Source organism: Procambarus clarkii, chromosome 32 (genome assembly GCF_040958095.1).
Source record: "Procambarus clarkii isolate CNS0578487 chromosome 32, FALCON_Pclarkii_2.0, whole genome shotgun sequence".
NCBI classification, from domain to species: Eukaryota; Metazoa; Arthropoda; class Malacostraca; order Decapoda; family Cambaridae; genus Procambarus; species Procambarus clarkii.
Window position 1 is genome coordinate 9,088,130 of NC_091181.1, and position 20,893 is coordinate 9,109,022.

Below are 20,893 nucleotides of genomic sequence, written 5' to 3' on the forward strand. Positions count from 1 at the left end.
ACCCTCCCTACGACCTGCCCTTCACCCTCCCTGCGACCTGCCCTTCACCCTCCCTACAAGCCTCCCTACGACCTGCCCTTCACCCTCCCTGCGACCTGCTCTTCACCCTCCCTACAAGCCTCCCTACGATCTGCCCTTCGACCCTCCCTACGACCCGCCCTACAACTCTGTTACGACCACGCATACACCAGTATGATCATACTGTGTCTGGTGTATGTGTTCAAACTGTATAGTGATATCCTTGTTGATAAGCCTAGTATCACATGTATTATTATATGCATATAATCTCCTTTTGACAATACCTTAATATACATTACGTATTGCCATTGTATGTTTAACATACCTATGCATATTATATAATAGTACGAACTGTATGTGCCATGTATTTGTGGATATATTAGAAGTTGAGTAAATAACAGATGCCTAATGTCCTGAAGTTTGGAAAACACCATTATGTTCCTATAATATGGAATGCTATGTATTGCTGTATAGGACATGCTATGTTTATTACGATGTAGAATGTATACATTTAGATACCAAATGTATGAATATCATGTATACTGTGAAATATCAATTGCATTACTGTTCAATGCATTAGCTCTTGTCATGTTGTTAACTGATATTCTGATACTGTGAGATGTATACCACGGAGGTTAGGCTTTGGTACTTATATTGGTATATGATGCTTTACTTGTATTCATGTATACTTATGTATTACGGGTGACCGGTAACGTCTTGAAATCTTCCCTTAACCCGCCCCTTCCCCCCTCCCACCTTTGCTTACCGTCTCCAGCCAGTGTTACCATATCTCGCAGATATGAATTCTCTGTTGACTTATTTATATATCATGATATATAATTTTCTTATGTATTGATTCATTTATATGTATTCTCATGTAAAGTTGTTTATTCAGTACTGTTGTGATTTAGGACTTATTGATTGATAAATGATTTGATATAAGCTTGAGAGATTTGAAGGATAAGTTTCGGTTGATTTGGCGAGTTGGAAATAGTGTGTTGAGCGGCCCCGCTCGGCCCAGCGCCGTCACTACTCTTTGAGCTCCCCAGACAGGTGGATGTGTTGTCGCCCAGCTCTGTTTTTAGTGGCTTTTTGTGTTTATTGACTACTAGGATATATAAGATTATGTGGTAGTAGTTGCCATGGATCAGTTCTACCGTTGTACATCATTTATGCCAGGTAGTAGGTGCTTTTACATGTATGTTTTGAGGTGGATACATGAGGATCTTAAATGATGCCATTGTCCTGTGTTATTTTCTTGATTCCTCAACCTCACTGGTTAATGTGACACCACCATCCTGTAATTATATTTGCAGCATACTAGGGGCTAGGGTACTACTGCTCTAGGATAAAGCCTGGTGTCTGCTAGTGCCGAGGGTATGCATTTTTCAGGCCTGTTGATGGTTTCGAAGAGCTTTACGAAGGTGCATAATGTGATAGAATGTGATTGGTAGAGAACTGTAGTTTTCTTATTGTTTCATAGTGACCTATGTCATATACCCCAGTAAACTGGAATATTTTTGCTAGCCTTTATTTAAACCTTAGACAATTATTGACTTTGGCCAGGCTATGGATTCCAGTGATGCTGTGGAGCATAAGGTCATGACGGACCCACCCTACGACCCAAGGTATACATTCACTGATCACCCTAAACAGTTTGGTAAGTCTAGCTACAAGCAGCTGGTGCTGATCCTAGAGCTGACATACAGACAGACATAAGCCTTTTATAGATATACATGTTTATATTCACAGTCTTGCTCTGCCTTGTGGTCCCAGTCGTCCTCAGCCTTGTGGTCCCAGTCGTCCTCAGCCTTGTGGTCCCAGTCGTCTTCAGCCTTGTGGTCCCAGTCGTCCTCAGCCTTGTGGTCCCAGTCGTCCTCAGCCTTGTGGTCCCAGTCGTCCTCAGCCTAGTGGTCCCAGTCGTCCTCAGCCTAGTGGTCCCAGTCGTCCTCAGCCTTGTGGTCCCAGTCGTCCTTAGCCTAGTGGTCCCAGTCGTTCTCAGCCTTGTGGTCCTAGTCGTCCTCAGCCTTGTGGTCCCAGTCGTCCTCAGCCTTGTGGTCCCAGTCGTCCTCAGCCTAGTGGTCCCAGTCGTCTTCAGCCTAGTGGTCCCAGTCGTCCTCAGCCTTGTGGTCCCAGTCGTCCTCAGCCTTGTGGTCCCAGTCGTCCTCAGCCTTGTGGTCCCAGTCGTCCTCAGCCTAATGGTCCCAGTCGTCCTCAGCCTTGTGGTCCCAGTCGTCCTCAGCCTAGTGGTCCCAGTCGTCCTCAGCCTTGTGGTCCCAGTCGTCCTCAATCTTGTGGTAAGAGTCTATACTCTGTGGTCGGAGTTACAATCTTGGGTAATGTGTAGTGTAGCAGTGAAGGCCCCGCGAGGTGAGAACCTCCGTGACCAGCGCCACGAGACTCGCGGCCATCCCTCCCGTCAGGACCACGAACATTCCCTGAAAATAAATATTAAACAATAAACAAACAAAAAAGAACTTTCTGAATTGTTAGAATATATTTATGAGTAGAGGCATATCTATAAGGTCTCACTTATATTTGCATAAGAATATTTTGAATTGTTGTTAACAGTCAAGTTCTTTATACTGAACAAGTGAAGGCAGATTATTATGTTTATACTCAAGTGTTGCAAGTACTGTGTCACGTTACCCAGAGGTTTGTGAGGTTAAGAGAATTCTGGACGGCGTATTTTAGAGGCGGACGAAGACACACCGTCGAGTTGGGAACACTTGTTTTAAACCAACGCTCAAAAATCCCGAACTCCACCAAGGCCAACATTCTGTGTCAGGCGAGCCCACAGGTTCATCAGTGATAATCCACCACAAGGTTTAAAAATATGATTTTTGTTTGTATAGAAAACACAATAGCTATCAAAAGGACTGTGCGAGTGTGTTTTATATTGTATGTGTGTGTGTACTCACTAAAATACGATTACAGGGTCGAGTTAGGCTCCTGGCCCCATCTTCCGGAAGTTCTTTGATTAATGCAGTGACTCATTTCTCACGCTTTTATCTTATTTATATATATTATATGAAATCGAATTTGCTTCCACGAATTCTCCATCTAACCTATTCCATTTATTGACAGCTCTAATACTGAAAACGTTTCTCCTGATGTCTCCATGACTCATTTGGGTCTCTAGTTTTCATCAATGACCCTCGTTAAACTGCTCCTAGTTCTGAACATTGATGCGTTGTCTACCTTGTATATTTTCCTTACAGCCTCATATGTTATCTTATCCCCCTTCTAGCTCTCTCTACAATCCTATATATTCTTCCCATTGCGAGTTCTTCCATGCTGCTCCTTGACCTAGTTATGCTTCCTATGTCAGTCATTGCAAAGTAGACTACTTAAAGCAGAATGTGTGCCAATAATTACCTTACCCTTCCTGTCAGCACCATAGGTGGGCAATTCTCAGTACTTAATCCTCAAAGTCTTTCCATTTCTTCATTCACACTCCATCAGCTTTGTCAGTTGCACTTTTCACATATCAAATCACAGGATCCCCTTAATGATACATATTGTCCCTTCTCACGCACTCTCCAAGTTGACACTTCTACCTCAGTTGATGTGTGACTGAACTCACCTAGTTGTGCTTGTGGGGGTTGAGCTTCGGCTCTTTGGTCCCACTGCTCAACTATCAATCAACTGGTGTTCAGATTCCTGAGCCTATTGGCCTCTATCATATCTACATTTGAAACTGTTTAAAGAGTCTGCCTTCCCCACATCACTACCTAAGGCATTTTATTTGTTAACTATCTTGACATTGAAAAAAATATTTATAATTAAGAGTGGAGGAGAGTAAGCATGTATTTCTGTGTGGAGCCTGCTAGACGTCTTTGTGTGTATAAGTCAGGAGGAGAGAAGCTGTGTGAGGCAGCCCCCATGTGATTTTGTTGGACGTCCGAGAGTGACGTCATCTTGGAGTGCCAAAGTGAGTGCCCCCACATCCTGAATTTTGTGACAAGCTCATTTAATTAGTTGATACAATAATTGACAGTGCTTGATCGTGCAATCATAGAGAGCGTATTTGAATATATGATGGATATTTTCGTGAGGCAGTGAGCTAATATAAGGAATTAAGAGATAAGTGGACAGGCTGGAGAGAGGACCAGTACATCCTCACTCGCTGAAGGTTTGTGGGCGACTGAGGGGGCAGGGAACCTGGGCAGCCGGCCCGGGTTGATTTCAGTGTGGACCCGTCCGGATGGGGGAGGACCCATCTCAGTGAGACTGGTGAAGAGTGAAATGTCGAATGGCGATATTAATGTAAATATATATTATTATTTTTGTGTGGTTAGGACAAAACTTTATTATGGATTGGTAATGAAATTACAGGCTTGTATGGGGGAAAGTAAATGAAGGAACTTTGCATCTGAAGAAGATTATGTGGTGAACTTCATTTGGGACCTGAACTGCAAGTGTGGAACAGGATTTCAAAGACGTAGAACTCCTTTGATATAGTGGAACTTCGAGTGTAGGGGAGCTACACGTTTCTTTTATGAAGCCGTTTTGACGAGCTTCACTGACATTGGAGTGGGACTCCTTGTGCAGCAGATTGGAAGAACTGCAGGAGTACCTACCTAAGTTGGGAGACCCAGATAGATGTTCTTAATAATGAGCCTCGAGGAATAGAACAGAGAATCATATGGATGCATTGATGTATGAGGGAGTGCTTTATTGCATATTGACACGAAAGGCGCAGTGTGAGATGGGAGATTGATTTCTTATTTTGTTGGAGATATATAAAGTTGTACTAGGAAGTACAGTCCCAAGCAGTGAGGGAGGCAGTAGGTTGTGAGCTGAAGATTGAGCAGCAGCCTAATACGGTTTATGGATGGAGATCTGAGATATATTGGAGTGTTATCGGTTGGTAGCAGCCTAGGAGGTGGCATTGGTGCTGCACTTAAATATTACTTGTGTATATTTTGTCTGTTTTTATATAATAAATGTTTGTTTGCTAACAGCTGGATTTTGCTCTTGTTCTGGTGAGGCTTTCTGGATAGTACGAGAGAGAGAGAGACACGGCTGGGTGACAGTGTACAATAACTCACTAAGGAAGATTTGAGAGATCATCCCGTGACAAGGAGAGTGTAGGGGGGAGTCATGGCGGCTCGATTGGGTGTGTACTCAAGACAACTAGGCCAGTTTGAAGCCGCACCCCTCAATAAAGGTGACGCTGAACCCCTCTCCAAGAACAAGACGCTTACATGGTGATCTCCCAATTAATTGCAAGCACTCCAGTGTCCATTGCTGTTGACTGACGGCAGCAGGAGTGTGGCTGCCATGGTCGGTCGTATTTCTATCAGGGAGTGATTTAGATCTCTGCTCATCGGTAAGCAAATATCAGTTTGGTTTAATAACCAGCTTTTTGTAAAATTCCCGAACTCCCGATATAAGCCAGTCTTATATTGGGTGTTTGGGGATTTTCTTTTCCTTTTTTCGATCCCTTCCTTGGATAGGTTATCCCTACTTCCACCAGATACTCAAATGTAAATATGCTGTGGTCCCTCATTCTAATGGGCTCTTCTAATTTGACTTCCCTTATGTCTGACTTATTCAAGGTGAATATCAGGTCGAGTCAAGCTAGTTCATCGTTATATCTCATTCTTGTGGGTCCCTTGACATGTTGCCTCAGAAAGTTTCATTTTTCCATGTTGATAGTTTAGTTATCCACGTATCTTTACCTCCATATGCTTTTCCATTTTCCCAGTCTATCTTTCCATGGTTGAAGTCTTCATGATTAAGTGTCTGGATTCATTCTTGGATCCAGACACTTTATCCAACTGAAGCTGCTCTTTCTATTATATTAATGGCTGCCTTGCGGTTTCCATCAAACTCCTGTATGTGTCTTATGTTATTTAATTGATGGTTGTAAATTACTGCTACTATTATCTGTTCTGTAGTGTCTGAATCCTTCACTACCCGGCATATCTTCGAAACTCCAGGATCCACAAAACTCCGTTTGTGTGTGTGTGTGTGTGTGTACATACCTAGATGCACTCACCTAGATGTGCTTGCAGAGTCAAACTAGGCTCGTAGCCACGCCTTCCAAACGTTTTTAGTTTAATGCAATGATTCATTTCACACGTTTTTATCATATTTACATGTAAAACTTTGAATTAAATTAAGTTCAACACTTCTACTTCTAACCTATTCCAGTTATTGACAGCTCAAGCACTGAAAATGTTCTTTCTGATGTCTTTGTGACTCATTTGCGTCTCTAGTTTCCACCTATGACCCTCGTTCTCCTATTCCTAGTTCAGAACACTGCTGCTTTGTGTACCTTGTCAGTTTTCCTTGCAACCTTATATGTTCTTATTATATCCTCCTTTATCTCTCTTTTTCTCCATTTCTCTCATTCTTTCCTCATAGCTCAATTCCTTCAGCTCTGAAACGTGTCTCTTTGCATATCTTTGAACGTTTTTTAGTTTCTCCTTGCCCTATATTCAAGTGAAGGTTCCATACAGGGAATGCATATTCAAGATTGTGTCTCATCTTCGCTGTGTATAAGGCCCATAAAACCCCCTTTGTCCAAATTTCTGAAGGATATATGGACGTTGGGCAGAGTGCAATACGCAGCTGTTGTTATTCTGCCAATGTGGGATTCTGGCATTAGATCTGGGGTTACGTCCACTCCCAGGTATTTCTTCTTTTCTGATTTCTCTTTTCTTTTCCTATACTGCTGTACTGGTTTTCACACTCCTATTCCAATCCTTATACCTTTGCAATTATCTTAGTTAAGTTCAAGTAACCATTTTTCAGACCACTTCTGGAGTATGTCGAAATCCATTTGCAATGCAACACAATATTTTTCTATCCCAACACTTCTCATCAGTATTTCATCATCCGCAAACATTGATATGAAGGAGACAATTTGCTCTGTCATGTCGTTGACAGGATTAACAGCCTGTTAATCCTGTTATTAGATGCAGGAATGGCCCTAGAAACAATCTTTCGCGATACACTTGTAACTTCTTTTCACTCTAATTTCTCTGTTCTCACTATAAATCTTTGTTTCCTGAGAGATACTCTCTGACCCACCATGATTATGCTCGTCCTTTGGAGTCGAATATGACCATGACTTCCATATCAGGTCGAAGGTCGCTGGCCGTGTGTCAGATGATGGAGGATGAGACCAATCTGGGTCCGGAAGGCTCGCCCACACACGGGATATTTGTGGGTGGGTGCTACTGTAGAGGTGGAGGCTGCTCTAGCTTACCACGTAGTGCATTTCCTCTGGGCACCTAGCCAACCTGATCAACCCAGTTGTGATTCGTACGTTAAGCCACAACCAGCCGTGTCAAACAGCCCGGTTGACCAGTCCAGCACCCAGGAGGCAGCATGGTCGGGGACCGGGCCTCGGGGACGTTGAGCCCTGAAATCATCGCAAGGAAACCGCAAGGTAAGGAAAGATGGGCTTTGTAGTCCGTCTATTTTCTGCTACAGGGGCCTCTTAGTTGACTTTACTGTTCCAAGTTGGATAATCCTGAGCAAGCGACTCCCGAGTATTGGTGTTGATATCCAAGTCATTGATGGTCACCTTGAGGTAGTTCTTGAATTGTTTCTTTTGCCCCTAACAAAACGTGTGCACTGGCATAGTTCTCCATGCAGTAGCTGTTTCAGTAATCGGCTGTCAAGCATTCTGACAACGCGGCCTGCCAATCTTGCCTGAATTTTCTTTCGGAGGGTGTAGACGCCGGGGAATACTAGCCCTTCTAGGACCCCTGTGTCCTGGATTTTTTCCTGCCACCCGACGTGGAAGAGTCTGCGGAGGCAGCTCAAGTGAAAGTGATTTAGCTGTTTGGTATGCCTGCTTCAGACAGTCCAGGTATCGCAGAAGTAGAGGAGGATGGTGAGTACCACTGCAGGGTAGCCCTTCAGTTTAGAGGTAAGGCTGAGGCCCCTCACCTCGCAGACAATATTACGGAATGTTCCAAAGCCAGCGCTGGCCTTGGCGATCCTGTTGCTGACTTTTGCATTTGTGTTCATCGCTCCTGAAGAGTATGGTTCCAAGATAGGTGAAGTTGTAAACTACCTGCAGGTTCTGCCCCTTGAGAGTGATGTGGTTCCTGGTAGGATATTCCGGGCATGGGTTGGGACATGACTTCAGTCTTTTTGGTGCTGATGATGAGACCGACGTTGTTGCAGGCTTGTGAGAAGCAGTCCATTTCATTCTGCATCCTTTGCTCTATGCTGGTGTTGAGGGTGCAGTCATTAGCGAACAGGAAGTCTCTTATGACAGTTTTCTTCACCTTTATAATGGCCCGTAGGAGCCTGAGGTTGAACACCCCACCGTCAGTCCGGCTGGAATATCTGATGGATATTCCAGCCTTGGAATCACAGAAGGCATCAGTAAGCATGGCCGAGAATACCGTGCTGAAGAGTGTTGGGGCGATAACGCAGCCCTACTTCACACCGTTTGCATTGGAATGGCTTCTGAATCGTCTCCATCGTCCAGTATTTTCGCGATCATGCCATCGTGGAACTGCCGGACGATCACAGTGAATTTGCTGGTAGAGCCAAATTCATTGAAAATCGTCTGCATGCCATCTCTGCTGACTGTATCGAAGGCCTTGTTCAGGTCCACGAAGGTCACGAAGAGGTCGTTATATTGTTCATTGTATTTTTCTTGGAGCTGGCGAGCAGCAAATATTATATCGACAGTTCCGCGTTCTGTGCAGAAGCCACATTGGATTTCTAGGAGGAGATCCTACTCAAGGTGTTAAAGGAGGCGGTTAAGCAGGTCACGAGCCAAGATCTTTCCGGCAATGGACAGGAATGAAAAACCCTGGTGATTATCACAAGATTGCCAATTACCTTTCCTCTTGTAGATGTGAACTATGTTGACATCTTTTAACTGTTGCGGGAGCTCCCCTTCATTCCACATGAACCGGAAGAACTTTGCCATTTTCTGCATCATGGCTGGGCCTCCTGCTTTGAACACTTTAACAGGGGTTGCATCTCATCCTGGTATTTGCCACAGGAGTGCTGCTTGATAGAGTTCCTGACTTCTTCTGTGGGAGGTTTATCAAAATTCTGGTTGATCTTCACTTGAGATAGGCGAGCAATAGCCTCATCGTTGATTGAGGCAGTGTGATTAAGGACCTGATCAAAGTGTTCGAGTCATCTGTGCAAGATCTGTTTCTTCTTTTTTTTTGGCAGCAGTTGATTCCCATCTGAATTGAGAAGGAAGCAGAGCCAGAGGGCTGTTGTCCATATATAGCTTTCAGAGCGCCATATAAACGCTTGGTGTCGTGACTGTCTGCGTAACCTTGGATTTCATCGGCCATCTTGCTATACCAACCGTCCTGCATCTCATGGAGTTTCCTTTACACAATTCATCAGGCACTGCAACCCGTTCTCGCACTTTCGTATAGTCAATATTGACTTATTAAATACGTGCATATGTGACATACTAAACATACTAGTTTACCTTGAAAAGCTTCATAGAAAATACCGACCTTACCTAACCTTCTTAGTATTTTAAGATAAGCATCTTATTGCTTCGTAATTACAATTATTACTTAACCTATTATAGGTATAGGTTAATTATTACTTAACCTATACCTATTATAGGTATAGGTTAAGTAATAATTGAAATTACGAAGCAATAAGATGCTTATCTTAACATACTAAGAAGGTTAGGTAAGGTCGGTGTTCTCTATGAAGCTTTTCAAAGTAAACTAGTATGTTTAGTATGTCACATATGCACCTATTAAATAAGTCAATATTGACTGTAAGAAAGTGTGTGAACGGGTTGGGTGCTGGTATTTTTCTTCACTTGTGATGTAGGATGCACATCAAGGTGCACATCACCTTGTTCCGTGGTGTGCATGGAACAGGTGATGATACAGAAATACCTGTATCTGTTCATCGTTTTCGTCGAACCAGTCCTGAACCTCCACAACGTGAGGAGCAGAAGGCCATTGCTGTTGCTCTTGCCAATGCCATGTCTTCCAATGATCCCTTCCCAGGTCAGGAAATGTGTTCCTAATCTGGCATTGAAGTCCCCGAGGATAATAAGTTCTCTGATTTTGGGATTGCTGCAATGAGGTTGTCAAGTTCCTCAGAGAGTTCTTCCCTGATGTCATCTGGGTTGGGGCATATACACTGATCAGCATTGCACTCATCTTGCTTCCAAGCGGTAGCTAGAGCATAATTAGTAGGTTGTTGATTTTCTCCAGGAGCTTGGCAAGTTTTTGGGCGAGGTGGGATCTGATGGTAAATCCAGCGCCAGCTTTTCGTCGTTCGGAGCTACTGTGACCACCCACTGAAAAAAGTGTACAAACCACCACGTTCTGGAACCTGACCTTTGCCAACCAAGTGTGTTTCACTGAGTGCTGCTATGTTCACATTGTGGCTTGCTAGTTCCTTTGCTGGTTCACCTGTCAGGTCTGTCTGCCTTGGTGTTGTTCAGCAGAGCTCGAACGTTCCAAGTACCGAAACTGAGCACCTCTCTTTTTTCTTTGTATTTGTTCGACCACTGTGGGGGATCCCCGCTAGCCGCGGATTGCTAGCCAGGGTGAGTTGAAGCAGGCTATGTTTAAGGCACCTATTCTAGCTCCTTTCCCTATGGAGGTGATCAGAGAAGAGATCTATCATGAAGAGCTCAGACACCCAGGTGTCTGCTGAACTCTGCTGCTTCTTCGGTCCAGTAGAGAGCGACCCCATGACTTGAGCCGCCTGTGTGAAGGTCTGTGCCTAAAGCTTCTAGTGTATCCTCACCCGCAGGTGAGGATACGATTCGAGGTACGAGGATATGATACGAGGATACGATACGATGGGCGATTCTCCAATCGCCCATCGCCACAGGACTTGAGGTTGCGCTGTATGGGTTGAAGTCATGACTTGCGCTTGATTTGGATTAAAGTGAGGGGGATTTGCGCAGATCGTCAGCCTCACTCTCTGGGTCCTCTGCGTCCCTGCCTATCTGGGTCCAGCGGCAAGACAAGTCGAGACTGCAGGAGATAGGTTAGGGTGAAGTGGAGGGCCAGCAGTGTCCTATGTGTCTCACTGTACTCCACAACGCTTTGCTGATCTGCCTTCCTGCCCATTGAACCATTCTGGTGGATTCCCTCATGCAGTCCACCAGGTCCAATCTTTACATGCCTAGGTAAACAAACCTTAGTTCATCGAGGGTCTCAAACCTTCGGCTATTCTCACCTGCTTTTGCCCGCCAGTCCAAGCGGTTTACCTGTGTGTGGCCGCTGTTGCCTGCAAACAGCTACTAGGAACCACATCAGAGAGTTGAGTGCAGGTGGGGACCAAAGCAAACGAAACCACCCGAAGATGCGACTGTTCCCTGTCAGAGGTACTGCCCCTCACTGACAACTCACTGATCCACCTTAGGACTTCCAAATTCACCAGCCTACGTCTCTTGTTTGAGTAGGACTTTCGTGCGGGGCCACATTGAATGCTTTCGGACATTCTAAGATTATGCACATCTTTCTCTTCTGTTTGATTTGAGTCTTCTTGGTGTATAATTCCAGCAAGTGTGCCAAGCAGAATGTTCCTTTGTTTAAACCATGCTGGTGTCTCGATGCAAAATGTATTTGTTTTAAATGTTCTTCTAGCCTGTTTCGGATCAGTCTCTCTAGCAGCTTTTAGGGAATACTTGTTAGTGACAAGGGTCTGAATTTCATTGATTTCTGTCTTCTGCCTTTCTTGTAAATTGACACTACATTATCCATTCTTTAGAGGAATAAAATATTATGACAAGTAGACTATATAATGCTTCAGCTGCCTCTCTCAGTATCGAAGGTAAGATTTTGTCTAGTCACTCGGCATTTGCCACATCCAACTCCTAAATTACTTGGAATTGTTGCTTGGAGTGTTACTGACTTCCTCAAAATATTGACTTGAATATAATGAGAAGGAAGCATTTAGTTAGCTTAAACTTTTAAGAATTTCGCTGCAGTCATCCTTCTGGGTTTAGCCTGTTCGGGTGATGGGGCGTCTTAGACAATGTGAGTGCTGCTCCGACGAGCCTCATGGAATGACACACATTTAGAATCTAGTAATTGATTAATTAAGTGAAACTAAGTTAATCTTCTGCGTCTTCCTTGCCTGTCTTGCTACTAGCCTTTATTTAATAAATAATTAATATTAGTGTAGTCTGGTACTGTAAAAGGATAAAATTAGCTAAAATGGTTTCATGCAATATTTCACTGAGTTAAAAATATTTAATAAAAGTATATTAGTCCATTTTTATATTGCAAGTTGCATTGTACCTGAGCTGGGCGTTTGGCCCACTTCCTGACCACCTCAACCAATTTTAATCTTATTTAATTACTTTTTTGTTTAGTAATACCAGTAGTAACTAAGAGGACTACTCTTATAATGTCCTCATATTTCTTATACGTTGTGATCGTTGTAGCGATTGGGACCGTCGATGTAGTCGTCATTAGCGGAGGCGTCTGTTGATAATACCAGCAGCTTAACACAACTTCACCTCACATATACAATTATGTGGTTTTAGTACACAATAGATGACCAATTTGGTTTTCTTATAATATTTTTAAACACGGTTCATTTAAAACTTATGTTTATAAGTTAGTTTGAAGCACAACACTGTGTTCACAATGGGATATAAGCTCCCGCCAAACACACACCGAAACTACGACGTTGGTACAACGTTCGAACAAGTTTAAACACTTCCTAACAGTTATAACAACCAACATAGCAAGTTGTAACAACGTTCTAATACGTCATAAACACTTATAACACAAGAATTTTAGTATCATTGGCTGAATTTAATATTCAAGACTTGTATGAACGTTGATTGATGTCATATGAAGTACATCGCTGACCTTGCAATATCTATGTTGGTGGAGGCATCTTGGCTGGCTAGGATTTAAAAAAAATACATAATATTGATCACGAGGTTTTGCTAATACTAGACAGACGTGACCCAGATGCTTCCATTGTTCAGGCTGATACCTATATGCTATAATTATCTTACATAACAAATGGTTATTTTATCACATTTTCCGATGAGCAGACATCGGCTCATAGTCCATTTTATTGGACTGACATGAGAAAAACGTTTGCCATTTATTATTCATTAGTGCTTATTATTGGGCTGAATCCCGTCCCTGTGTCTGGGCCAGTGTTCCGAGGAATTGCTTCCACTCTTCGAATAACAAACTACATCCCAACTTTTTAATGGTAGTTTAGCCATTTATTCGACATGTTATGAGGATACATAAAATGTAAAGCAACATTTAAATGAGCAGGATACTGGAGAGAGTCTCCCTCTCTTCTCCCTAACATACTGTTCTAAAAAACTCCTTTCAGCAACTTCTGTCAGTTTTGCTCTCCATGTCACTTTTCTCCCCCACCCGGGCTTATTCATTCCAAGTCAATTTACCTACGACTCAAATTCTCCCATTACTAGTAGCTCCGCTCACAGTCAATGGGATAATTCGGCCATAGCATGTATGGTATTTATGAAAGCTCTAATTGCATTATTTAATTCTTATCTGGGTCTTCCATGATTCTCAGGTGGATAGCATGTCACTGCCACAAGCACTTTTCCTCCTTCTACTGAACATAGTCTGCATTATTGGTATCCTCCTCTAAATTCATCTCTTCAAACCTGTTGTCTTTTTTGTCCAGCAGAATTTCTCTCCCTTGCCTATTTTATCTTCTTGTTAAATGCTATTATCTGTAGAATATTGTATTACTAATTGTTTTAGTTATTTTAGTTTCTACTATTGCAACTACATTGATGTTTGTTTCATTTTTTCCTTCATCTCTTTTTATGTGAAATTTCATCACCTATAGTTTACTAGATTTTCAGGTTCTTGACTTGATTGTTGGTAGCTCCCAGGGTGGGGGTTGGGTACTGGATTGGTTCAGGTGCAGAAGGTATAAAAATTGTGTGAAGACGAGAGAGCCTGGGAGTGGGGGCGGGGAGTTAGTGGTGATAAGTGGAATAATAGGTAAAGAAAGGAATGAGTTTGTCGATTGGAAGTGCACATTTCATGAGGCTGCCACCTCAATAATTGTTTTTACAGCAACTTTAAATGAAATACCTTTTTTAATTTCGAAAATTATGATATTTAGTTAAATATTATCTTGCTATAAAGACTGAAATGTCACCTTCGCAAAGTTCGCAGGCTGTCGTTCTTACACTGTGGTTTATAAGTACTTAACTAAACTGTGTCTTACGACAGAGTAGCCCAAATAATTAATTCTTCGTAATCACATCTTATGTTTTAATGTTTTGAGTGAAGAATTTCAATTGTTATATCACATATGAATAACACTCAAAATCATATTTTGTATTTTGTTTTTATCGCTTAATTAAAAAAATTCCATCTTAATGTAGGAGAAAATGCACATTTCCTTGAGGGTTAGAAAAAATTACCGACTCTATGCAAAAATTAGTGAAATATAATTTTTTCATAATGTAGGAATGCAATACCACAAGCTTCAAATTGTACCGCTTGAGTACATTTCTGCCGCAGCTGGAAATACAAAGTATCGTATATGGTGTGGGAATGGAATTATTGAAATAGATCTGGACAGTTATGTATGAGTGTGAGAACACGAGATGGGTGGGATGGTCGGTGGTTGTGCGGATGTTGATAGACTTAGCTGGGGAAGGATATGGGTCAGTAGCCAAAATTAACTACTCGCTGTCGACAAAGGTTATTGGCTGTAATTGTACACTTTCCTGGCTGTCCTTGTTCTAACACACTCTTGCCTCCTTCTTATGCCATTAATTTTGACTCATTGCTCTTTTCTCAAATGCTCTCTGCTCTCTTTCTCCATATCTTAAACTCTCTTTCCTCCTCCATTCTTAATGTTGTGTCCTTGTACTGTTCTATCAACTTCTGTATTTCACCTTTACTTATACCGTATTCAAGGATTATATTTCTGTAGCTTTCTATATCTCTCAAGCTTTCTATATATTTGCAACTCTTAAAAATTGGTGTTATCACTTCATTTACAAATACCACCTTAAGAGGCATAATTCTTCTGAGTTCCTGTACTATTGCATCCGAACTCAGTCTGTAAACGTCAACTAAATCTCTCCCAGTCTTGTAGAAACATGATAGTCCAAGGAGGTGTGTGGTCGAGTCCCTCTCTTGATACAAGCATTCAGTCTTGGTTTACTCTGTTAACTCCTCAATAACCACAGTTCACTCTCGTCCGCTAGCAATGTTTACATTATCCCTGTGTCCCATGCCAATTTAGTAGCCTCATCGTTGAAGGCCTGCTGCATGCTAATGATATATATGACATACTGATAAAATTAATGTAACTTTAATATATCTATACTGAGACACATTGAGTTACAACGTCTACGTTAGCCAGGCCGTCTGCATGGTACTGGGTGGGTGTGGGCGCGGCTACCAGCTTGGACACGTCACAGTAATCTTAGCTACGCCGGCTGTGGCCACCCATGGGCCTGTGCAGCACCCATCTCTGCCACTGCTTGCCGCAGCATTTATTCAAGTTGACCAAACTACATCCAGTGACATGTGGTGCGCTCCCACACCCACTAGACCGGTCCATGTGTCAGACTGTCCCATCATGTCACCTCCCACTGGCCCGGTCCATGTGTCAGACCGTCCCAACATGTCACCTCCCACTAGCCCGGTCCATGTGTCAGACTGTCCCATCATGTCACCTCCCACTAGCCCGGTCCATGTGTCAGCCCGTCCCAACATGTCACCTCCCACTAGCCCGGTCCATGTGTCAGACCGTCCCAAACTGTCACCTCCCACTAGCCCGGTCCATGTGTCAGACCGTCCCAACATGTCACCTCCCACTAGCCCGGTCCATGTGTCAGACCGTCCCAACATGTCACCTCCCACTAGCCCGGCCCATGTGTCAGACTGTCCCATCATGTCACCTCCCACTAGCCCGGTCCATGTGTCAGACCGTCCCAACATGTCACCTCCCACTAGCCCGGTCCATGTGTCAGACCGTCCCAAACTGTCACCTCCCACTAGCCCGGCCCATGTGTCAGACCGTCCCAATATGTCACCTCCCACTAGCCCGGTCCATGTGTCAGACCGTCCCAATATGTCACCTCCCACTAGCCCGGTCCATGTGTCAGACCGTCCCAACATGTCACCTCCCACTAGCCCGGTCCATGTGTCAGACCGTCCCAATATGTCACCTCCCACTAGCCCGGTCCATGTGTCAGACCGTCCCAACATGTCGCCTCCCACTAGCCCGGTCCATGTGTCAGACCGTCCCAACATGTCACCTCCCACTAGCCCGGTCCATGTGTCAGACCGTCCCAATATGTCACCTCCCACTAGCCCGGTCCATGTGTCAGACCGTCCCAACATGTCGCCTCCCACTAGCCCGGTCCATGTGTCAGACCGTCCCAACATGTCACCTCCCACTAGCCCGGTCCATGTGTCAGACCGTCCCAACATGTCACCACCCACTAGCCCGGTCCATGTGTCAGACCGTCCCATCATGTCACTTCCCACTAGCCCGGTCCATGTGTCAGACCGTCCCAACATGTCACCTCCCACTAGCCCGGTCCATGTGTCAGACCGTCCCATCATGTCACCTCCCACTAGCCCGGCCCATGTGTCAGACCGTCCCAACATGTCACTTCCAGTCACCTCTTTGGAATGCCGCCCGAGGGCAGGCACCCGACCCACCGTGACCGGTGACCCTCTCATAATGAGGACACCCAGCCTACAGGAGGTGCCACACTGCCAACTGCCTCGAATACATTTGCCACAATTCATAAACTACTCCAACACGGTCATAAACTGCGTCTGCTGCCAACACGTTGACAGAGAACTACCAACTATTTTCTACACAATAATCTGGGAACAACATTATCCTCCTTTTCAGATCTTTCATGTTTTAGGAGTATGCTGCCTGTAGAACATCCACCACTATTTTATCAACTATCATATATTTTGTAACTGTTGAGGCCCACATGATCCCTTTTCTGTGTTCAGTTCCTCTAATTGGTCACCTAAGGTTTGTAACGTCTTCTGACGCTCATTATTTGCGGCCTTCAAATCCAGACAACAAGTGTTGTCCCACTTCTCCCAGCTGGCAGGTGCTCTCACATCTCTCACTTAGCTCTGCTAATTTACTCTTACAGCAATTACCCATTTATTAAAATTCTTCAATATTTTTTTATGATTATACCTTCTGTTTGTGAATTTGTTCCTAGATAGCGTTTTGTTACTCGCATTAGAACCACCTCCATATTTGCCTTTACCTTACCTTCCTGCCTTAGTGTCCCTCCCTCCTTCCTGCCTTAGTGTCCCTCCCTCCTTCCTGCCTGGTGTCCCTCCCCCTCTTGCCAGAGTGTAACTTCCTACTCCTGCTAGAGTGCACGTTGTAGGAGGGACACTCCAGCCATGCTTCTACTCTGTAGTATGAATCCTGAACTGCAGAAGCACCCTGTGGTGCAGTGGTAAGACACTTGTCCCACACTTCGTAATCGATTTGGCCTGGGTTCGTATCCTGGCCGCGGTGGATTGATTGGGCGCCAATCCTTAACTGTACGCCTCTGTTCACCCGGAAGTGAAGGGTACCTGGTTGTTAAAACATTTGACGGGTAGTATTCCAGGGAAAATAGGGATTAAAGACCTGCCCGAAACACTTTGTGTGCTAGTGGCTTTACCAGAATGTAAGAACTTCTCTATATGTAAGTATAATAATATAAAAGTCCTCAGTACTGCTCATTTCCTTAAGCCACCAAGTTAGTGAGAAATAATAGTCCTGCAACTCTGCGTGTGATACTGCCGAGTCCAATGGGCAATGTATTGTACCTATGTATATGTAATACATACACTATGTATTACCAAAATTACCAGTATTTACTGCATTACCTGCATTACATATATATGTATTACCACTATTTCACGTATAATATGTATTACCACTATTACATGTATAATATATATTACCACTATTATATGTATAATATGGATTACCATTATTACCTGTATTATATGTATTACCACTATCACTACTATTACATGTATTATATGTATTACCACTCTTACCTGTATTTAACTGCTGGCACAATAGGATTATTCCTCTGGCTGATGAGAGAAGATGAGAAGGCCAGGTAGGTCTCCCTCGAGGTGTAGAAGTCGCACCTGCCTGGAACACCCGGGTGTGTTACTGCTCATTACTGTGTCAACTACACCGTCAACACCCAGGTGTGTTACTGCTCATCATGGTGTCAACTACACCGTCAACACCCAGGTGTGTTACTGCTCATCACAGTGTCAACTACACCGTCAACACCCAGGTGTGTTACCACTCATCATGGTGTCAACTACACCGTCAACACCCAGGTGTGTTACCACTCATCATGGTGTCAACTACACCGTCAACACCCAGGTGTGTTACTGCTCATCATGGTGTCAACTACACCGTCAACACCCAGGTGTGTTACTGCTCATCATGGTGTCAACTACACCGTCAACACCCAGGTGTGTTACTGCTCATCATGGTGTCAACTACACCGTCAACACCCAGGTGTGTTACTGCTCATCATGGTGTCAACTACACCGTCGACAACACTGCCGTCACTCCAGCTCATAATGACGGCAGGTGGTAATTACCCTGAGGTTAGCATTCCCTAATGCCTGGTATATAATTACTGTGATCAAAATGAACAAGTCTTATAAGTCCACACCTGACATTCTTATAAGTCCATACCTGACAGTCTTATAAGTCCACACCTGACAGTCTTATAAGTCCACACCTGACAGTTGACACAATGATATTAATTCCAGCAGAAGTATATTTCTGCTCGTGAGGGAATTAACAACATATAAGAAAGGAAGAACTCCATCACTGCAATAATGTGAAGGTATTGGGCCTCTCGTGCTGCATCATCTGCGCACTCCCACAGTTCTCTGTAAAAACTGCGCACTCCCACAGTTCTCTGTAAAAACTGCGCACTCCCACAGTTCTCTGTAAAAACTGCGCACTCCTACAGTTCTCTGTAAAAACTGCGCACTCCCACAGTTCTCTGTAAAAACTGCGCACTCCCACAGTTCTCTGTAAAAACTGCGCACTCATACAGTTCTCTGGAAAAACTGCGCACTCCCACAGTTCTCTGGAAAAACTGCGCACTCCCACAGTTCTCTGGAAAAACTGCGCACTCCCACAGTTCTCTGGAAAAACTGCGCACTCCCACAGTTCTCTGGAAAAACTGCGCACTCCCACAGTTCTCTGGAAAAACTGCGCACTCCTACAGTTCTCTGCACCATCTGTGCACTCGAGCGGTTCTTTGCACTATCTGTGCACTCGCGCGGTTCTCTACACCATCTGTGCACTCAAGCGGTTCTTTACACCAGCTGTGCACTCGAGCAGTTCTCTGCACCAGCTGTGCACTCGAGCGGTTCTCTGCACATCTGTGCACGCCATATACACAATCTTCAACACCGACCTCATATATATATATATATATATATATCAATTTATATATTATAGGTTTTCACCGTAAGAGCAAATTTGCTCTCAGCTTATTTAGTAGTTGGAAGTAATCACTGTGTTAAGCTGCGAGAGGTTGTGAACTTACTGAGACGGGAAACTCTAATATAGGATAGACTTGGAAGGATGAGGTAGCTTTATCAACTCTGTCAACACCTACATATGTTTAGAGTTATGGTGTTCGTATAATAATATTTCCTGATGGCGGATTTGGTTTTTACTTTATTTTGATGATATATGTGTTTCATTTAATTTTACTGTCATAGGCTATTGATTTATAAGATATTTATATGTTGGGTTACGGTACGTTGTGGTTCCTGCTCTAACGGCAACAAATAGTTTTGTAATTTTGTCAATTGACTCTGATACGAGTGAGCATTTTGATGTGTTCGTGACTCGCAAACTATCAAGTGGCAGTCACCGGTGATACTTTGCTTGCTAGTATATTATTCAGGGCGGAAGCTATAGGAAAGGCACTTTATGAACATAGTAAAATATCTAGACCCTCAGACCCGGAGTTATATAGTCTGAATATAAAGCATTCAACCGAACGCACTGAAATACTGAGACACGTTCAGGGAGTCTAACAAACAGGACGTGTCCCAAGCATTACTATTATTTTACATACGCTAATATATCTAATGCTGTAAATATATAGTTTAGAAACCTGTCAGCGAATAGTCCTTGGCAATCAGGTTCCTGAGAGAGATGCCCACATCGAAGAGAAGATGCCGTCCTCGCCTGACGAGGGAGTCCATCACCCTGGAGTACTCTCCCTGTGTGACATACACCAGGCGCCCCTTACCCTCCAGCTTTGACGCCTCGTAGATTATGCCGGATTTAACAACCTAAGATAAATGAAACAGAATCTATTCGAACAACCATTGTTTACAAACGAAACTTAGTTCAGGTTACAAATTTGTACTGGTATACAATTAATTGTTCATAATTTCTACTTTTTTGGGGTAAACACATTCGCACACAATTGGTTTCATCTTTGGTTATGATCTTGACGGGTATCCCAAAATATCTATAGACAACATAATTATTGAATAGAAAATTTTATTTGCTCATATTATTGTAAAATTCTGACTTGCTTTTGGGATTTTATAAATCTATATTTGGTAGTAAAGGTGATTAAGCTTCAAGCATTTGACTACCGATTGTAGTTAGACAAATGAACCACAAATGAAACACCAACAAATGACCGAGCTCTCGAAAACAAAGTGTTGAGCCTAACTGAGGAAAGTAGTTATTATTACCTTGAATCTTACAAACACAGAACTTGGGACTGATTCCTGTAACACTCACCGTCAAGCGACTAAGTATACTGTAGGATTATGAGCATATAATTGTTTATATGTGTATTACGAGAATATACATGTTTAAATTCATAGAGATTACATTTTTATTTGTATTTTCT

General features: G+C 43.4%; 1 protein-coding gene across 1 annotated transcript; it reads right to left on the reverse strand.

Annotated features, from left to right (window-relative positions):
* Positions 1–1,258: 1,258 nt before the first annotated feature.
* On the reverse strand, positions 1,259–20,312 carry LOC123759551 (uncharacterized). Its single transcript, XM_045744664.2, has 4 exons — positions 20,138–20,312; positions 18,027–18,126; positions 2,668–2,797; positions 1,259–2,456 (listed from the first exon to the last, which is right to left on the reverse strand). Exons 1-4 carry the CDS (start codon positions 20,226–20,228, stop codon positions 2,343–2,345), a joined length of 435 nt encoding a protein of 144 aa, XP_045600620.2. The 5' UTR covers positions 20,229–20,312; the 3' UTR covers positions 1,259–2,342.
* Positions 20,313–20,893: the final 581 nt, after the last annotated feature.

Coding starts and splice junctions, on each gene's coding strand:
- LOC123759551 (XM_045744664.2), bottom strand. CDS start 20,228: ATGGACTCCCTCGTCAGGCGAGGACGGCATCTTCTCTTCGATGTGGGC. Junction 2,798..18,026: donor GTGCCAGCAGTTAAATACAG/GTAAGAGTGGTA, acceptor CGCCTGACACAG/AATGTTGGCCTTGGTGGAGT. Junction 2,457..2,667: donor TTAACCTCACAAACCTCTGG/GTAACGTGACAC, acceptor ATTTATTTTCAG/GGAATGTTCGTGGTCCTGAC.